General features: G+C 43.7%; 1 protein-coding gene across 3 annotated transcripts in view; it reads right to left on the bottom strand.

Moving 5' to 3' along the window:
• The window catches only part of MAP2K5 (mitogen-activated protein kinase kinase 5), a 110,781-nt gene that overhangs the window by 30,967 nt on the left and 58,298 nt on the right, over positions 1 to 21,516 (bottom strand). For all 3 annotated transcript variants that reach the window (XM_048955823.1, XM_048955821.1, XM_048955822.1), the window contains 2 exons: positions 19,698 to 19,769; positions 9,747 to 9,776 (listed from right to left, as the gene is read on the bottom strand). In XM_048955823.1, the coding sequence (XP_048811780.1) occupies positions 9,747 to 9,776; positions 19,698 to 19,769 (102 nt within the window). The remainder of the gene's footprint in view (positions 1 to 9,746; positions 9,777 to 19,697; positions 19,770 to 21,516) is intronic.

Consider the following 21,516-nt stretch of genomic DNA (forward strand, 5'->3'; position numbering starts at 1 on the left):
CACTCAATTCTTTAAAGGAAAAATAGATCTTGTCATGCAAAGGGCCGGAGGTGAGACCGTATACAGGTGCCTCAACACTGTTACACAATCACAGCCAATGTCTGTATGAGGTTTAAAATCCCATTTCTAATAGGAATAATGAACGCAATGGCCACACACACCCCAGTATTGCAGAGCTCTTCCCATGCTGAGCACCCACGGGAGCAGAGGGACGGCTCCCAAGGGAGGGAGATGTGTGCTCATCACACACGCATTGTTACCAGCTTTTATTACACAATTTTGATGGCAACACATTATTTTGAGATCATCTTCATAAATTTTGCATTAAGGTATCCGTGCCAGTACCTGGAATTGATTCAAAATGCTTAAGACACTCAATTACTTTTTAACACTGTTACTCGATGTAATGACATATCTGCTATTTCCCTTGCATTTGATGATGCAACATCATTGTAATTGATTCATTTTCTCAATTAAATAAAGCTACAGCACTTTTCTCTCTGAGGAAGCCACAGAGACTCCCACGTCAGATGCATTACCTATTTGCTCTGCCTCAGATATATTGCTTGTAGGGCTGCACTGCGCTCCTCTGCTAGCTCCACTGGAAAACACAACACTACAACAGTATTTTTCAAGTTCTGAGCAGCAATGAACTCCGCTGTATTTATATTAGGCATATTTTTCACTGCTAAAACTATGTTGTTTACCTTTCCCGAGACCACATTATTGGGCAGCCCCTGCAACGATAAAACAAACCCAACCGACGACAACTTTACAGCCGGCGCTTCTGCTCTTGTGCACAGTTCATGAGAAAGCACAGCATCCAGTTTTATAGCACATTAAGAACAGTGTTAAAAGTACTCAACATAAAATGCTTTATCTCCCCGCTTGCCCGGTTCTGCTCTCCCCTCCCCAGCAGCCTGGGTTCGTGCACTATGGGGGATGAGAAGGGTAGGAGGCAGCAGAGCTGAGCAATTGGTGCCTGTGTTCTCTGTGCAGAGAAAAACCAGAGATCAGGAAAAAAATCTGAGATCGGGCACGAGATTGCAACTGCGATGGCTGTATGCCTGCCATGAAGAATCTCAAATGGACACAATGGAAAAGTAAAGGATGACCCAAAAGGCACAAGGCGTGCTTTATAACGATGGAGGAGCGCGTCGAGGCGCCCCCAGGAGTGTCATTTCCATCCTGGAGAACTCAAACCCATCCTCCCAGCATCCACGAGCCCCCTCAGCCACGGCCCAGCTACAGCTGGGAGCCCCATGGCCACGGATGGCACCTCCTGTTGGTCAGAAGGCGTTTGAAGCCTCTGAAGTGAAGCTGGAATTGTGTGTGCTTGCAGAAGGAAACCGTCCCTTTGATATTGCTGAAGCTGTATGCCGTTTGCTGTGGTTCTTTCAGTACTCAACGATAAATAAATCCATCACATTCATGGCCTGTTTCTCAGGTCACAAAATATCAGCAGTGCTGGACTCAACAACACACATTCTCCAAATGGCCCTTTTGTAGGTTGGTTAAAAATGCAGAAGTTTGCCTCCTGCTTCATCTACTATTTAATGAATGCCTGCGGTTACAAAAAGCAACTTTTGACAAACCATCAGGTTCCATCTCTATCTCCATGGAGATGCTTTGGACGGGAAGTGGCTGAGAAGACCTCTCCCATCCCTCTCCCATGACATTCAGAAGCACAATCAACTGAACTCAAATGAATGCACCCCGGGTACCTTGGAGGAGTCACCAGCTACAGCTTTAATTTTCGCTTTTCCTCTCTGGAATTAGGACTTGCCCTGCAGCTCTTGTTTGAGAGATTTGCAGGTGACCCAGGGTTAGATCTTCCTATATCAGTTAGCAAGTTTTCTCTTAATATATATACTGCTTTTCAAGCCAGTGATTTTTTTTTTTACTTAGAAAAATTAAAATTAATTGAAGAATACATAAACCAACAACTCATGCTTTAAAAACTTTGTTTAAAAACTCTGTTTTTAAAGGAGGCTGCTGTAGAACATTTGTTTTTCCAATCCAGGGAACTGCTGGTTTTAGAAATACGTGCAGCTTATTTTTAACCTTTGGGAAGGAAGGTTACATTTTACTGAACAGCAGCAACCACAGACACTGTTCCCTACTAACAAATGACCAAAGCACACTTGCTCTATCTCTGCACTGGTAGGACTGGAAGAGGACTTTGCAAGAGTACTGCACTTCCTTTTGGTCTTCACCACCATGGATCTTACCATATAAACCTGTATAAAATAGACTTTTTTGCAAAATTGAAGTTGGTTAAGCTTCTGAAGGAGGTGAAAGCATCAAACCCAGTCAGCCCAACCCCTCTGATTTGTTCCCAAATTTCTGAACAACCCAATCCCACCATGAGGATTTTGCAAATGGCAAACTGCTATCGCTGTCACAAAACAAAGGATGGAAAAAAGGAAGAGAAACAATTTCAAAATAATAATAACAAAAAAACACAATTCACAACAACCTTAATATTAAATATATTCTTACAATTATATTACGCTGGTTTTCCCAGAGGTCTGAAAGCAAATTTATATAAAGAGATTATTTCATCCACCATTGAACTGCAGCCACTTCTCAGAGAAATCTGTTTACCAGAGTTTAGTAACACAATTCAACAAACCGGGCATGAAAAACTGTTGGAATTACGGAGGGAACATAAAAAGCCAACAACAGCCACAGCTGAGTGGGACCAGGATGCTGCTGCTAACATTGCTCCTGATCAGCAGGAATGTGGGAGGAGCGAGGCTTGGGGAAGTGCTGAATTTAGTAGAATCATAGAATAGCCTGAGTTGGAAGGGGCCCATCGGGATCATGAGCCCAACTGTAATGTTTAAGACTCCCATTTAGCAACAAGGTGCCAAAGAGAAGTGCTGAAGGCCAGCAGGTGGACATCCATCAGGATGCTCCCTTCTCATTACTGCTCGTCCCTGCTTGCTTGGATGGAAACAGGTAAGAAGTCCCTGGTTAACACTTGCCGCTGGAACCCACCTACAGAAGTCCTGAGCTTTTGCTGACAAGCTATAAAACCAACTGTGATCATACATGACCAGAAATGACACAATTCTAGGGATATCTGAAAGAAAGGACCCACAGAGGTCAAAATGCAGGTATACAAATGAGAACTGAACTGAGGCGCAGAGGGTTTGGGCAATGACAGGCAACCTATCCTGCATCACTCCACTGCTCACCACAGCCAGCACTGCAATTCACTGTGAGTCGCACACGTGGCTCCACAGGGCTGGCACCTCCAAACAACAGAGCACAACTGATGGGATCACTGAGGTTGGAAGAGACCTCTGTGATCCTTGAGCCCAACCAGCTCCTCTCTGAACTCCTTTGGCTGCCCTTGGAGCTGCTGCACTCCCACCTCTTCTCCTCCCCAGGTCCTGGTTAGCTGGAAGGAAACAAGCCTCCTCCTTCAAGCCAAGAGAGCCTGCTGAGAGCATGGAGGAGATGAACGCTTGTAGTCAATCCAATACCTGCTGACACCTCCTAAGTGGCCACCTGCACAACCAGCCAACCCACTGCTCGCCCCTTCCTAGGGAGAGCCGACCGCCCAGGGACAAGCCCAAGAAACTTGTCCCATTCAGGAAAGTGACACCACGGTCCCACTGCTGGTTGTGGAGCTGGGAGGGAGGACAGCACAGCACATCTCCCTTTCCATGGAAGCACCAACTTGTGCTGGAGACGTCGCATGTTTGGAAAAATCTCTCAAAGAAAAGCCACCATTTCCTCTTGGATGCTGCTCGCATTTCTGGTATGGAGCTCTCAGGGCAAACATCATTCCAGAGTCTTGCTCAGTGCAGTCAAAAAGGCCCCAGCTGTGTTGTGAGGGCGAGAGAACGGCACGGAACAAGAGGAGAGCTGCTTCCATTAAGCTGTTTTCTTATTTAAACCATAAACATTGTGACAAAAAAAAAAAAGCCATAACCAACTGGAAAACACAAACCTACATCCTGACCCAAAGACAGAATGGGCAGAATGGGGGGATCCCCTCTGCGAGCTCATTTTCCCCCTCAGAAAGACAAATGACAATTAGTTCTACTTGTTTCCTGCATCCCCACACTAGAGCATAGTGTTCAAGCAAGGATTTCCTTTTCTTCTTTTTTAAAAACCCAATGGGAAGATTCAAATTCAAAAAATATATAGATAAACGTGCCTTGATACGTGCAACAGAAATAAGTGCCAAAATCTGTGCGCTTGCTACAATGCAAATCCAAAACTCCACTCAAGTGGGGCAGCAAGTCTCACAAATGGATCAAATTTAAGCACTGGATTATTGCCGTTAAAGGACAAAAAATGACTAAGGTAAAATGTACTCAAAGTACATTATCTAAAGGATGAGGTATCTGATGAAACTTGTGGTGACTGTCAGGACTTCAAATGATAGCAGAGAACTTCCAACATTTCCAGTGATTTCTGGAACACATAACAAAAGCAAAAACATTTGCACAAATCTGTGATATTTCAAGATTTGATCCAAATTTAACCGGGAGAAAAATCACTGTTTTGGCACTAGCATTTGAGCAGTGTTTAATGCCATTTAAATGGCTCTCTATCTTGATGTATGTGGAAGATAAGATTTCTTTCACTAGGAGACGTGCTGCAACCAACCCTCCATTCATCCCCACAAAATAAATGAATGCTTAAAGGATGTTTCTGTCAATCGAAAAAACAACAGCAGAACGGCTATTTTGCATGCCAACTTAAACCAAGTATTTTTTTCCCTGACAACCTGCTTACATTTCAATGAAACCAGGCCAAATTTGGTCAATAGTATGGATTGCATATAACAAAAAGAATCTCAGGCTGTGCTCATAGAGGGCTCAGAAAGCTGCAGCTCCACTTAAAGCCACGCAATTATTTTGCAAGCTGAGACGCAGCAAACAAATGAAGCTGTTTGAAATGGGAGCGCTCACAGGCGCTTGGTTGGTTCGGTGGGTTTTTTTTTTGACCTACAATTAAATCTTATTGCAGAAATCACAGCGAGGGCGGAACACAAAAATCAGGCAAGGAAAGAAAGAATAAAAAGAATAAAAAGAACCACCTCCCCCCCCCCCCTTAAAAAACACCACCAGCAATGAAACATGCTAACAGAGATGGGAGATCTCTCGCTGCTGGAAGCCCGGAGTGGGGCTGTGCTGCGGCCCAGCGCCGTCCGTGCGTCGGGCACTGGAGAAGTACAGAGCTCTCCCCAACGGGAGGAGCACAGAACGGCACGCACTGAGCCTTTCCAGCCGTGTATTTTCTTATAAAGGCTGTATATTTCCTTATACAGGCACGCGTGCAGCGCTCGCTCGGGCTATAAAACCTCCTATTATCCACTTAGGTTTGTTTGCAGTGGGAATTAAGGATGGCTCTCAGTCATCGGCCCGTCGGCTCTGAGCGGGGACGCGGCTCTGCGCCGATGCCAGGGAAAACAAGAGGGGAAAAACCCGAGCGCGGCTCAGCTCCTTCCTCACAGCTCTGCATCGGGCTGCAAAACTCTGCTTCTCCCAAGCAGTCATTCAGTGAAGGTTCGTGTGACTTTCGGTGCCTTTTGCAGGAAGTTATTTGAATGCAGGGATGATATATTTTAAGAAATACATCTCCGGCATCCATCATCCCTCATCTCTTTCTGATCTTTTTTTTTCTACTTATCGCGTTCTTTATTTGAAACAGATTTTTAACAGATAATCTTGATCGTTATAACAATATCTCGCTCGCATTTTATTCAAATAATTCTTAAAAACAGCTTAAAAAGCCGTTTGGAATAACATCAAGCTCTCCATCAATCACACGAAAAAATTCCGCTGGCGGTTGTATAAACATCAGATCAACTCTGATGTCTTCAAGGATTTCAGAGTGAACCATAAAAAACTCCATTAACTTCTGACAAAGAATGCAAATTAATCACAACATGGGGTGAAATGAAATTAAAGGCTCTTTTCTAATCAATGACAAGGCGGGATGAAATATTTGCTCCTCTCCGTCTCCCCGCGCTCGGGCGACGCTGGACGCACGGCTCCGCGCTCCGCACCCCAATCTCAGGTGCATCCAATTTGTTATCCCAGCTCTCCGGTGCCAGCGAAAAGCCTGGCGTAGACAGATGCACCGGGAACCTTAAATGACAGTTTTGGCCTCCGGAAGTGCGATCGCTACAGCAAAATCTAGTACAGCCTCCAGGTGAAATGTCTGGAGCTCCATATGGAGCAGGGAAAATTAACAACAAGATGAAAATCGCTGTAGCAGCGGGGAGCCGGGTTTTTTTGTTTTTTTTTTTTAAGGGAAGAAAAAAAAAAGGGGGGGGGGAGAGAGATAAATTTAAAGATGAGGAAAGAGGAGTAATAAATTAATGGAGTGTGAAAACGTTCAAAGCTTTACAATACTGGGGGCACTGTTTGCTCAGATTTGGGGTGGGGGAGAAGCAGGGCAGGAGGTGTGCATGGGAGGGGGGGCAGGTTTATAAACTTCGGGTCATTTTCCTGTCATTTATTAACCCAGGCCCGGAACAGTGGCTCTCAACATCCCTCTCAACACAGCATATCTGACAGCCAGCGCTGACGGCAGCGCCTGCCCGTTCCTCCGGAGCATCTCCCTAATGGATGCAGTCCTCCAGCATCCTGCTTTGTGCAAAGTTGGACTACAAGCCGGGAATATTTAGTGGTCAATTCTTTTCATTTTTCCTAAATTACATTATCATTAAACCAGCCATTGCCCCATCATGTTTTATACACCACACTGATGCTGCGACAAAGCGCACTCAGCCACTGCACATCTTGGGGCTTCCAGCTTCCAATTTCATTCCATTTGCTCTGAGGTCCTGAGGCCTTCTGTTGTTTTTATATATATATGTATCTGAATATATATTTTTTACAGCTCTTTCTGTGGAAATGAATAAGCTGCCGCCAAAATCAGAGGAATTAAGATTAAACTTTTACAAGAAATTTGGAACTTATTTCTTGTAAGCGGAGCTTTCACGTCTCAAATCCTGCACCAATGGTATCAGCAGGGAAAGGGCTCTCCTTGCAATTTTCAATGCTTCCACAGGAAATAACTTTATTCTAAAGAGTCTTTCATGCCAGTGTGTGTGTGCACCACTCCACTTATCTGAACGGAACTGCGCACCAGGGGAAGAATATAACCCTACGTGCATCTGTCTGTATCTACAGAAAGTCCTGTGAGTCTCATACACTACCTCTTCCAAAAGGAATTTTACACTGTGCCAGGAAAACAAACAACAAGACGTGACAAGCACTCGCCACGTTTGACGTGTCACCTCATTTTAAGGATCTGAGTTCCCTTTGTGGAGTTCTCATAGTGGGAAAGCCTGTTCTAAGCTCTGCTGTTCCTCATTTCCTTACTCAGATCACCCCCGTTGGCAACTACTGACAGATTATGAAATTAACTGCATATTGTGACTAAAAATGACAGTAACTCCATAACTAGATTCCAAAGATTACACTGAACTCTAAACCCACAAGCAACTTCCCTTCCCTATGCAGTTGGTTGCTCACTGAAGTGCTTCCCAGACACGACTTTAACAGAAGATTAAATAATGACAACGTGACAAATAAGTGTTAGCAAAATAGATGCTCATAAAACACATGGAAAATGAAAAGTGCTGAATTTTATCCTTAAAGTATCCTACTAAAGGCCACATAAAAAACCACCCTTCAATTGCGCCGGCATATTGCAGGAGTCCTGAATCGCCACAGTACAACGATGAATAAATCTTGTTCATTTAAACTGGGTCTGCACACAACATTTGTCTGCAACTTAAACGTAGAGGGGAAAAAATCCTTTTTTGTTCAGCTACAGCTGGAGGCAAAGGCTCCTTTGTGGGCAGTTCCAGGTGCTCCCCAGCACAGAGCCACACACCCCGCTGGCAGAGGGAAGCCAGCCCACGCTGATGGGGGCAAACACTGTGAGCCCACGGACCATCAGCTTCAACCACCTCAACAAACCCAGCGACACGCTGCAGATCCGCTCAGTTACAAACAGGTCTGTTATATATTCACACAGACATGAAATAAACCCAACACCCTGCAATCATCCACCTGGTCACAGTGAGGTGCTGAGGGTTCTGGTGACCAGCTATGAGCACTCGCATCCAAAATGCAGATACTTCACATAAAGTCCTTACAAAAAGCAGTTGCCTGAAAACCTTAATAGCTACATTCTAAAGTTTCACCTCTTCAACTGTTTTGCATTAAAAAATATACACAATTTCATGGCCTACTGACTTGCCAAATATTCTTTTACAAATGCGATCTGTTTTTTAATTAGAACAGCAAAAAAAAAAAAAAAAAAAAAAAAAAAAAGATCTTAAACTAGCAATCATGTTCTGCTCCCAGTTTAGAAAACAAGTTTTGGTCTGCAGCCATCCACAATGCACCCCAACCTCCCTCCCCAGCTCCAGTGCCTCTGTGCACAGCGGGCAGCCCGAGCTGCATCCCCCAGCACTCAGCTTTAGCACAAAGGGCACTGAGATGCCCAACGAGCACCAGAGGCTGTGCCAACGCATGGAGGGCACTTCAGCACAAGAGCTGCTTTTTCAGCCCGCTCTCAAAGGAGAGGTTTCATTTCACAGCACGGAGAAAATATGGACAAAATCTGCTGGGTACCCAACGACAGCTTTCTTTTGGTCAGTAAATGTTTTCCACAGGAGATACAGTGTGAAATCAGTGTGTTTCCACGTACACAAAATCTTTACAAGTCCATAAAACTGTCAGGAGAATTTGCTTAAAACAGCTTATAAAAATGGGAGAGAATGAGTCCCAGCCTATTATTCAATAACCATGTTTGTGAGGCATCTGCATAATCTAACCATGCATAAATTAGTATGTGTATTACAACAGTTATTTGCATAATAATAGCAAGTTAATAGATGCTTAAAGAGCACAGACCAACACCACCTTTAAATCAGACATGCCTCCAGGCACTCTGATCTGTATAGACCAAGATGCAGAAAGCAGCGCTCATAAAACACAAGAAAACATAAAAACCACATTCAAATAATTCATTTGAGTCCCTGGACACTTCACTTTTTCCCCTCTCCCAGGAAAGAACGATTTGAAGAACTACAGAATAGTTTGTGCTTATGAATTCTAACACCCATCTCGCAACAAGGATTTAAAGGAAGCCCCAGACATAGCTGTGGATTGATGGCTCTGTTCAGAGCTTCGTGTTTTTTTCAAGCGTGCAAAGCAAAAGTGGTAATATTGGCCATAGCCAAGTTGGAAATAGTTTTATGAGTTAGAAAATGTCAGAATATAAACACAAACACCAGTTAATGTTAGCATATCTCCTCTTAAAAGGGAGAATCCAGAATCCTTTTACATATTCCACTCACATTATATTTTTGGTTTGAGATGATTTTAGGCGGTTGTAACACCATTTAAAATTGGAACTGAAAAATGAATGTAGGAAAAAGGAGTAGATGCATCTTCCTGGCATCAAAAGCAGTGCTGTACATATGGGATTATTTTTTAATCTCACAACAAAACAATCATTAACATCATCATAATCTTGCTTCTCTCCAGGGAAGAGAAAATCTGGAGTTTGGGGGGAAAAAGGAAAAATAAAATAAAATCAATACAGACTACTAAATGACTCCTTCAAGATAGTACTTTTCAATTTAACAGGACAGATTTATTTGTATGTGGCTCAAATGTTCACAATTGCTCTCTGCACCTTCATACATAGGAATGAATGTCACAGTGGCAAACAGCAGTAATGAACAATCTTACCTGAGGATATGGAAACCTCCCAAGAGCAAGCTGGGAAAGGAAATAATATTTGTCTAGTTACACAGATTTGCATGGAGGGCACATTTTCTTAAAGAGAGAAAAGTACTCAACTCTTACTATTGTATAAAAGGGAAATGCCAGCAGAAGTACACAAAGAGCTGCATTTAGAATGGAGTCATTCACAACAATTAGCCTTTTTTTTTTTTCATTTCTGCATATTTCTGTATTTCTCAAGCTTTTGTCTGTACCACTCAGCGACTCTGTTTGATGCCCAAGTTCCTGAGGACTCTCTAAATTAAACCAGTTCAGCCTCAGCAGCGAGGCCACCGACACTGACCTTCCTGCTAATTATCTGCAATGAGCATGCACTGAACTCCCTGAGTCCTTCCCTAACCAGCTCAGAGTGAAATCTGGGTTATATAGCTGAGGTTTGTTTCCTTATCGGTGTCAAACCCAGCTAGGAACCTGTGTGTGAGATCTGGAGAGAAAGTGGCACCTGCAATACAACACATGGGCTTTCCTTCAAACCTACTTTCCATTGCACGCCATATGAACAGCACGTGTTGTATCATCCCTTACTTGATGCATTACTGATGTAACTGCTAGTACTGCTATTAGACTCAACAACATTGACGCTGACACAATGCCACAGCTAATAGTCAGTCCATGAGAAACCCTTTCTTTGGTACAAGAGTTTAGGTTTCCCCCATTGGCATCTGAACCTTTGAAAGAATTTCAGCAAAATACAACCATTCTGTTTTGTCTACCATCCAGCGAAGGACGTGGGCTTTCACAGTTGACACAGACTCCCCAGAAGTGCACTGTGGGCAGTTATCCTTGTGTTCTGATGTGCTTTGTGATGAAGCCCATGTCCCTGCACTGCCTACAAAAGAGCTGTAGGCAGGTGGGTTCATGACACCGCTGCTAATTGGCACTTACCCTTCCCTTCCTTCAGGAGGGGGTTACCTTTGGTCAGGCACTGGCACAGCTGCCCAGGGAAGTGGTGGAGTCACTGCCCAAGAAGCATGGAGATGTGGCACTGAGGGATGTGGTCATGGGCATGGTGGGATGGGTTGGGGTTGGACTTGGGGATCTTTTCCAACCTTAACCATTCCGTGATACTGTGATCTTGAGGAGGTGATCTACCCAGAGGTTATGGATGCAATGCTATCATCGATTTGTCTGCATGACAAACTATACTCACTTCAGACCGAGTAGCAGCATCAGTGCCAAAGGTCTCAGCCGTGCTGTGTACTGCCAGCGCTGGGGGAAAGCACCGTACTGCTGCTGTCATTTGAGCTCCTCAGTGCCAGGGTTATTTGACCTAGGCAGACTGCAGCTGAGGCAGCTGTGCCTATACAACCTATGCTGAAATTTCAGCCCAGTTGGCAGCACAGAACCATCTGAAGTACAAACAATAAGGCAGAGCTGTAGAAAGGGAGGGAAGCAGTGGGGCAAAGAGCAGCAGACATCACTCAGTCTCACCTGGTGAGGTACAGAGTGATGAGACGGCGATAAGGAGAAGCTGGCAGCAGAGAGGAAGCAAACAGGCATCAGTGGAGATGGTGCCATTTCTGCCATATCAGCAGCCACCCAAGCCTATGTTGTATGGGACATTTGGCTGTGAGTCTTAAGAATTCAGTAAACTTCTTCCAGATCCTCAGAGGAAAGACTTGACAGGAGCAGGGTAGGTACCTGAAGTGTTTAAGAGGCATGCAACAGACACCCAAAGAAAGGAAACGATTCCTTTGTGCAGCAAGGAGCTCAGAGCTTCTCCATGTAGGAAATTCACCCTTCCAGCAAACAAATTCAAGCTGAGCAGACTCGATGCTCCCCTTCTGTCACTGCTGTCTGGTTCTCCACTTCTCCCAGCTCAGGCAGTCACTTTCTGATGTCGGGCTTTGAAATACAATGCTAAAAGGATAAAGGCAGGCCCTATGTTTTTTGTCATGCTCAGTCCTAAGGATCAGAAGCCACTAACACATACAGAACAATTCCCTTTTCCGTTTTCTCATCTCCTGGGAGGACCACCCTCAACTTATAAGAAGCTGCCCAAGATCCTACAAAGCACAGCTGCTGCAACATCCAATGCCTAACAATAAACCCATAAATGCCAAATAAACACTTTACAACAAACAAAACCAGAAGAAAACTTAATTTTCCCAACGACTACCAACTTAAGAACAGTCATGACAACAGCTACAGATTTGTAGGCACATCATATTTATCTCACAGTATAAATAAAAACAAGATCATTATGGCTCTACACATAAGGTATCGTTCTGCAGACCTTCTTTAAGCAGAAAACCTACCACTACCTCAATGCTGGCTTCAGACTCAGCATTCCTGCCCTCAGGGATGATTCCTTCCCCTGACCTCCACCACGTTACAGTAGGGCTTTGCCTACGTGACTCCAAAAGCCACTGAACAACTGAGGAAAGAGCAGTTCTCTGCCAGACTGAGGTATGCAGCGTACAAATGAGCCCCCGAGAATCCAAAATGCATTGGGCACGAGTTCTTTGGGGGCTGTTAACAAAGACAGACTGCTTGGTGAAGCTGCTCCCTGAGAACTGCAGAGCAAAGCAGCCCCGGATGGGCCAAGCAGCAGTTCTGCATTCCCAGAACCATCCCTCAGTCCATCCAGTCAGAGTTGTTTCCCTCCTGCAAGATTGTCAAGGTATTATAAATTAAGAAACTTACCAAAGAGTATGTAATCTTCCCTGAAATAGCCTGCAGATATGTCACTGTACTAAATGTGTTTCAGATTTAATGAAGCTTTAATGTCCTTTTTAATTTTGCCTGTTTCTATATCACCAGGGGTCGAGCAAGGCAATCAGCACTCAAGAGGGTGGTTTGGTTTAAAACTAGGAAAAACTCATTTGCTTATGAGTTGCACTGTATTTTCTTAATTAAATTTACTAAGTAAAATGGTTTAAGTTCAGCCAACCAATGACCTCTGTACGCAGATTTAGATTTATAAATAGTGTCACAGTAAAAGCAAAGGAAGAAAAACCCCAAAACAAACAGATTAGAGCTCTACTAAAGGGATTTCTGTACCCTCCATCATCCTGACTCCAGGAAGGCATTTAAACATGTGCAACTCAGCTTAAAGCAGAGCGCAGAAAACGTAAACTACAAAGTTAAAACAGCGTCAAAAACTTCTCTGCATTCACATGAGGCAACTTGGGAACTCCTAATTTTGTTTTTAAGGCATTGCAGCCAAAATATAACATTTCAGTTTTCAGTAGTTAGGCACAGGAACCGACTGCTGCTTTATGTGGCTCTGGATATTACAGAGGAGAGAAGGGAACGCTCAGACTCCGAGGTGCTGCCTCTCATTTCCCCGTGGGCCCCTTCACACTGCACAAGGACTGTAAAAAACCTCATTGTAAAAAGGCACAGTGAATTGCACTGCCGGCGTGGAACAGAAATATAAACGGGAATCAAACCATAGCAGCAAGAAATATGTCAGAGGAACACCTCCCTTCACTATTTCACTTCAGAGCAACCGCACGCCTGCACTTTTTTTCCCTTTTTACTATTACTTGCATAGACATAACATAGCCCATCAGAATCAGAGTGCTCCAAACTCTCATCTTTATGGGGATCAGTGAAGTTGTGTCCTAAAAAATGATTTCTGCTATGCAGTCCCTGATAGGAGCATTTGCTGGGACTCAGGGAGGTGCAGAGGAACACCATCAGGGTTTAAAACAGCAACTGATACAATGAGACATAAACACTCCAAAATGAGCCAATAAAATGCAGAGGTGCAGTTGGTCAGATTGGGTCAAAATGTGTTAAGAATGCAGAAAGAAAAGCAAAAACCACGAGGCAAAAAACACTACCACCAGTGTTTGGTAGGGTCAGGGCAGCCAGCATCAGGGTGAGGGCAGTTCTGGTAGAAGGAGGTGCCCGAAGCCTTTGTGCTGAGCAGCTGTAAGAAGAGCTGGAAAACAACTCCAACCAGGCTCAACCTGTTTGCAATTAAAAACATACACTTAACGTGCAGATAAGTGAAGACAAAATCAAAATGACTTGTTGGAAAAACATAATTAACCATTCTGGAGCTGAAACTGGAAATCCAGACATCCTTCCCAACAAACCATTTTTCCCCATGTTGCTTTCCTGCACACTTAACAAGAATTACAGCAGCAGCAGTTCTTGTCCTGCTCAGAAAGGGACTGAGGGAAGGAAACCCAAAACATATCTTTAGGGCACTCGGGCAATGAAGTTTCCCACTTATCAGTATCTACTCTGTTGTGCGAGTTGTTTTTTAATTTACAGTGACACTGAAAAGCACGGGATGCTTTCATCCTTAATTCAGACACATTCCATGTTTCTCAGCATAACTGCAAATTGAAAATAAGCACTCACAATATCGCTCGCGATCCAGCTGAAGGAGGACTTTATGGTCTGAAATGTTCTAAAATTTGTTCTTAATTACCTCGTGCACATTTTGCACAATTAAATTTCCATCTGAGGATTTTGCATTTAGATTGTGCACCGCAGTTAAACCCTCGTTTATGGAGAAGCTGCCATCACTTCGGAACCTTCAGACATGGGAAACTTTAAAATCAGACTTAACTACTGGATAACATCAAATTCCCTGGGTGAAATTTCCTTCCAAGACCGATTTATCCATTCCTAGATAGACGGCTTAAAATCACCTGGAACTCTGCAGGGTACGGACCTTAATAAATATTAAATACCTCAAAAACTACTCCAAGATTTTTCTTTCCTTCTAATATCAATTTTACCGTCCTCTTATTGCTCAGTTTAAAGAAAAAAAAAAGAGAAAATCCAAAAGGATATAACAGCAATTTACCAGCGTTAAAGTGCTTCTGAGGTTAAACTGACAACAAAGATGAACAGAAACACAAAGCATCTTGAAGTAGGGTTTCAATTAAATGTGCGGGATTTAGCAATGCAGGACGAAAAAAAAAAAAAAAGAGTTACAAATTAATTTAATCTTCTGCCTATAGTTTGCAGCTGCACTCCAAAGTGTCTGGGGCTTAAGAACAAAGCCTTGAAAGGCCTCGGAGTGAGGAAAGCTTCAATTTTTAATGTATAACGCCATTAGCTGATAACTTGTGGAATCTGCGACCCCCGCGGAGGGGCATAAGTGTGGTAACAGAGACTGATGAAGTGACATATTTGTTCGTGTCGGGAACCATGAGAAAGGAGGTTATTACTGACACCGCCAGGCCCACCAGAAATATGCCCTAATAACCTTTGGGACGTTCCTTGGCGTGAGCAGATGAGTTTCGAGGATCTCTCTACATAAAATATATTAAAAATCAAAGCCTAATTCACCTTAATTAAAGATAATTAGTTTCACTTTGACTTCTTTTAAATATGAGCCATAGTGAATGCGCCGTGTACTGAAGGCTGTGTGCAATCATGATTAAATGGCACATTTCCCCTCCACGGCCCTGCGGATGAGCGGGCTTTTACCGGCGGTGTTTCAAAGGTGCTGCCAAGGGGAGAGGAGCAAACACAGCCTCTGAAAGGGGGAATGGGCTCTAACTAAAAGAGGGGGGATCCAGAGCAGATATGAGGAAGAAGTTTTCGCGGTGAGGGCGGCGATGCACTGCACAGGCTGCACAGAGGGGCGGTGGTGCCCCATCCCCGCAGACAGCCAAGGTGTGGGGATGGGCTCTGAGCACCTGCTGGAGCTGTGGGTGTCCCCGTTCATTGCAGGGGAGTGGGACCAGATGGCCTTTCGGGGGCCTTTCCAACTCCAACGGTTCTCTGACTCTCTCCATCCATCCACTCACTCCACGTTATTTATTTCGCCGCTGCACACACTGCCCGCAGTGGCCTAAGAGCAATTGCAGGGAAACATGATACATGGAGGTCTCAACCCACGCAAACTGTACCTAAACTTACACTTTATTGCAGCTTAGTTCACAATCTTCACCTAATATAGGGTTACATCCCAGTGCAGCAAGCGGATAAATCATCCTGGAATATTACTGGGCTAAGTTTAGCTGTGAGTGGAGCATATGTGCTTCCGAGTCACTGAAGCAAAGGCCCATAAAATACACTAATTACTGGAAGTTATGGTCACTGAGTGATTGATAGCACTCTGCAAGGCAACTTCCCCATTTTCAGCTATTCTGACGGGCCTCCTCCTCCACAGAGCAATTATTAATTCATGACCCAGCCCTCGGGCACTGCTACCTTCTACTTCTCATTTTGCTGCCACAAAAATGGTGATGTAGCTGGACACTGCCTTCCTTCTTCCCAATGGCCGCATGAAGTCGGCAGGCGTGGAACTGGGCTAAGAGCCACTGTTTGGAAAAAGGCTCAAAACAGCTCTGTGGGGGGAAACAGCACAAAAAAAAACCCACCCCAGAACACCTAGGCCAGCTTTCTCCTAGGAGCAAGCTTCTGAATTGCATCATCCTGCACAGCTGAATGACGTGTGTAAGGATTTATCTGTGTAAATCAGAAGCACTCTGCTATGCACATTCAAAATGCCGCAGAGTAATGTCCATTCGTAAGGGAAATCTTGCAGAAGACCAAATCATGGTCTGCAGGACTTCCTGCTCACCACCAGCTCACAATCGTGACTCCTTCACCACCATCAGCTGCGTGCTGATGACATGTGGCTGATCACTCATCTCAGACTCTTTAGGAACAATCCCTCTGAAACCTCTGCTCCTTGACCAGGTTACTTATAGATGCATCCTTATACCAATTTCCTGCAGTCAAACATCTTGAAGATTGAAGTGCTTTAAGAGAACCATCACCAAGCAGAGCTGGTTCCCTTCTAGCACCTTCTTCAAACACGTTCCCCAGTCTGTGTGCTCATGGACCGTGTGCTCCTCTTGCACCTCCACCTGTGCTCCCAGCCCAAGTGCACTGCAGGCTCCAGCAGTCTGTTGGTGTTGGAGGCAAATATTGCCTTCCCCACTCCAAAGCTACACGTGTACCTGAAATACACGATGCGTGTTTGCTGGGTATATATCAGTGTTCCTACCTAAGGGAGTGCTGAGATGCCATAAATCTGTAATATGAGTGCTTGAAATATTGCTTAAAACAGCATATTAACACAAATGACACCAGCAGCCCCTGAAAGCTCTTACAAGGCACTGTCACTCAAACACACGGGTTTGTACTCTGCTTCCAAAAACTGCTTTGATCTGTGGCACAAGCAAATCACTTATTTCCTGCATTTAAATAAAATACTGGCTGCATTTGCCCTGGATCACCTGACAAAGACATGCAAGCCTACACTTTGCCTCAACAAACAGCTTGGACCACAACCCTACTCCCTCCCCCAGATTCCCTTCTACCACTGTACCTCACACTGCTCCGTGGGAGACTGATCCTCTGTGCCCAGGGTCCAGCCAAGCCCTCCTCACCAACTCTGTCCCCTCACACAGGCAATGGGAGGCAAGAAGGCTTACTAAAAGAAAAAGGATTCCCCAGATAGCAGGCACGTAAGGCAGGATTAGGGTAATACAAGAAATAAGAAGCCATCTCATCCATCCTCCCGTGCAGGGCATCTTTTTTGGAAGGAGGCTGAATCAGTCACAGAACAAAAACAACACTCAGGTTCAGCCTGGGGTGTATTTTACGGCTGAGTTATAAACCCTCTGAAACACAGCTTTTATAATGAAAATGCTGACGCAGTCCTCAGTGCAGTGACAGCAGTGTCACTGGCTTAAATTGAACTTGCTCTGTCAATCCCAGAACACTTAAGTAAAACTAATCTAAAAACCTCACGGGAACGCACAAACTGTTGGTGATGAAACATTTCTGAACAGGTCCATGGGTCAGGTATTAAATTTAATTCTCTTTAAGGCAGTCCTGAAGAAAGAAATGCAAAGCGAAAATAAAAAGCTGCACGTTTGGACATCTTTTACTTCTAAAGGAACGCAGATGCTCACTGCCTCCCAAAACTTCGGTCCAACCCACATCCTACTTCTCTGCTCCTGAGTTTTCTGAACATTCAGAAGAAACAGTTTGGTTTCTCAGCACACATAGCATTGCAGCAAAGAAATCCAAGGCATTTCAAGGCTCAGAAGATGATTAAAGAAAATATGAAGATTTAGGAGGCTGCTATTTTATATTATTGTATGTTTTAAAAGCAAAAAAAACAAAGCAAACTCGCAACCTTGCTGTCTTGGTTCCACGTGTCATTTCATCCCAATTAATGTGCTCTAACTGCATTAACTTGAAGCTGTAGGGATTGGAGTAACACGCTACCAAGCGGAGATGATTTTCTAATCCTACAGCAAATGCTAGCTTCCCATTTTAACAGTTCCATCAACAAGAGCCCAAGCGCCTGCACTGCTGATCCCCATGTCAATACAGTGCTACTTTAATGACAGTGACCTTGTGTGGCTCTTGGAGCACCTTCTTCACCTTTTTTGCGACATTTTTCTAAGCCACTGTCCTTGCTTTCATCATTTAACACATCACTCAAAGCACTTCAATACAGGAGCGATGGCGCTGAAGAGAGGTCTCAGAGGATCAGATGACATACCAATTAACAAAGCACACAGAGCCAAATTGGTTGGTACATCTGGTTCAGGACACATCCAGGGGAAGTGAGAGAGGGGGAAAAAAAAAAGAAGTTGAGAAGGTTTGAAAGAAGAAAAGAAAGTAAATGCAATCGTGTCCCTAATGCTGCGTAATTTGCTGCGAAATTCATCCTTTAAATCAATCTCACGACCATTAAGGTTGCCCAATAATAACCCCTAACTAAGCTCCAAAGTCTTGGTCTTTGTGGAGGACCATCGGATTGCTGCTGCACACGGAAATACATTCAGCAATACACTCAGCAAAGGAACCAGTAAAACCTGCTGCACGTCACCCGTGCATTTATCTCACTCTATTCCACTGTGACTCAAAATGAACACCACAGTCAAGTATGAATGTAATACAATCTCATTTTAGCCCTTTGTTGCACAGATTCATTTACAGACAGCGCGAGTATGTTCTGCAGCTCTCCAAAATTGTGAGGACTCTCCAGTATCACAGTCCATTGAAATCTGCAGTAAAACAAATTAACAGCGCCGCATCCCCTGTGACACTTTCAAGTGTGTCATTATCCTATATTCAGAGTTAACTTCAATCAGACTCGGAAGATTTACAAGACCTGAATGCAATGATTCAGCATTAAATATTTTCATTTTGGTTAAACCAAGCGGCAGGGAATGTATTGTTTGAAAACACAACAATAGCCATAGAGAACTTCTGTGCTATAAGGAATGCTGCTTGTCCAGATGCCGTGGGTCAGCACCGACACAACTCCACCTCATCTTCTGCTACAAACGTCCACTGCACTTCACCTTAATGATGCCACACTTAACAAAAGGAAATGGCACCTGTGTTTCTCAGTAACTGCATAGCACACTTTTGTCAGGCTGTACAAGAGACCACACGAGCCATCAGTGGTTGGAAAGAAGTGCTTGTTGGGAAGGAGCAAACAGAAGGATCTGTGCAAGCAGCAGCCAGTGACAGCCATCGTCCCAACGCTTCATTTTGATCAGACCTTTTCCAGTTTGAAACTATCTGTGTAAGAAATCCTTCTAAAAGCATTCATGAATGCTGCAATGCTTCACAGATTAAACATTTTGCATGGGCATCAAACAGCTCAAACCCTATTTGAACCCTAACGGTGGGCCTCTCTATCCTGCCTGATGAAGCTGGAATACAGAAATACCATCGTTGTTGGCTGAAAGGCCACCTGTACTGGGCCTATTTTCCACTCTCAAATGGAGATTTGGTGGAGGGCTCCATGCTGCACATTTGCAGAGGCTCTCTCTACCTTACTGACCTTGGTAAGAACAAATCCATTCTAAATACAGACAGGCATCTCAGGAAAAGTTAAAAGCATGCATACATAGAAGAGCATACAAAGAGCACATTAAAACAGTTTGATATTAATTTTCCTTTGAATCTCCTGAAGTGCACAAATGACAGATGTTTACATACCTCCATGAAGGAAATCCCTAAACTCCAAACGTCCGAATGGATCCCGTATTGTTCTCCTGAAATCCGTTCCGGCTGCAGAGAGATGGAAAGGAACATCATGAACCCAGCAGACAAACCAGGGTCCTTCCACAAAAGGGCACACAAACCACCTCATGAAATGCCAAGAATCTTAAAGCTTGTTATCACCTCGATCCTACAAGAGCAAAGGGCTCGGTTACACTCAGGCTCACGGCTGTGCGCTGCCACGCACCTTGTAGGGTTGGCCCTGGCATTTGTGCTTGGGCTGTTGTAGCCAACAAACAGCCATTGGAGGCCAAGTTGTAAGAGTCCATCAGTGGTACACACCGACCTGTGAGCCTGGACGCAGTGGAGGTAGGCTTACAGCAGGAAAACAGACTCCTCAGGCTGGGTTGGGCAGTAAGCATGGCTTAAAAGGCAAAGTTATTGAAGTCAAAGTAATAAATGAAGTCACGTGGCAGACATTTCATTTTATAGATATTTAACTAATTTCATTTTTGATCTGTGGAAAAAAAGACTTCACTCAAAGCTATTAATAACAAATTTAATGCTTCATGAAATAGAAGGCTGCAAGATGTAACTGCTAGTTTTTACTTGAAAGCCACAATTTCAGCATTTCCAAGGTCAAGTGCAGCAGGAAATGTAACAATAAAAGGCTCCATGAGACTTCCCTCCCCACTGTGCTGCTAATGCACCTGTCTAGCCCCACCATCTACAAAGCACCGCCTGTATTTTTAGTCCTCAATAATCCAGAGACCTTTTTTAGAAAACCAACTCCCAAATTAGCGCCAGTCCAATGTGTTTTCTGATGTTTGCTCTGCACCACTAATCCCAGGTCAACAGCTTTTACTGCAATGTGAACATTAAGTAAAAAACAGCATTGCCCACGCTGCCTTCAAGGGTAGCCTTCCAAAACTGCCATCATCTGAAAATAAAGAGAAACTACAACAAAAGGCTTTCGAATGAGCCACAAAAATTGTCTTTTTGTTTGTTTGTTTTTGGTGGTTTTAATTAATTTTGGTTTGCCAGCTTCTTTTTTGGAGGGGAAGAGTTTGATTTAATTTTATCTTTTTTTTTTTTTCCCCCATTAAAGGACACCACAGTGAGCAAATATAAACAGTTCAGTGACGGGAATTTCTCTTCTAAAACTCTGGAGCAGAAGACAGAAACAAGAATGACACATGGAAAAGGTAAGGTGTGCAACACACAGCTCACCCTAATGATACAGAGCTCAGAGACCTTTATTCTAAAGATTTCTACCTCTGGTTACCTTTTGCACCTAAAAAGTTTGGGTTTTTTCCCCTGTGCCTTGTAGGAGATATAATAATAATAATAATAATAATAATAGTAATAATAATAGTAATAATAATTGTAATAATAATAATAATAATATTTTTTTCCAGAAAATGCATTTTTATTTTCAACATAGTTTAATTTTTGATGGTTTCGAATTCATTCCTGATGAGCACACTGTGAATTTGATGAATTTCATTAGCCAAACAACTTTAACACGGGCGGTCAGATCAAACACATTTTAGCTTAAACTTCTTTCTCAATCAATAGAAGAATGCATCACAGCCATCCAGAAAGAAGAAAAAACGTAACGTATTCAATGTACACCTGGGAAAGAGAACAGTAACCTGGATTAGCACAGCGAAAGCATAATACAATTTAATTATTAGATCTGTTGAAGACCATTCTAAAAGCAAGAGCTGTGCTGGAGAAGTTAATACTTTGATGCTGCTGGCTTGTCTGCAGCACAATGGTGCAGTTGCTTTAGAGAACAGAGGCACAGACACCA

Source organism: Lagopus muta, chromosome 10 (genome assembly GCF_023343835.1).
Source record: "Lagopus muta isolate bLagMut1 chromosome 10, bLagMut1 primary, whole genome shotgun sequence".
NCBI classification, from domain to species: Eukaryota; Metazoa; Chordata; class Aves; order Galliformes; family Phasianidae; genus Lagopus; species Lagopus muta.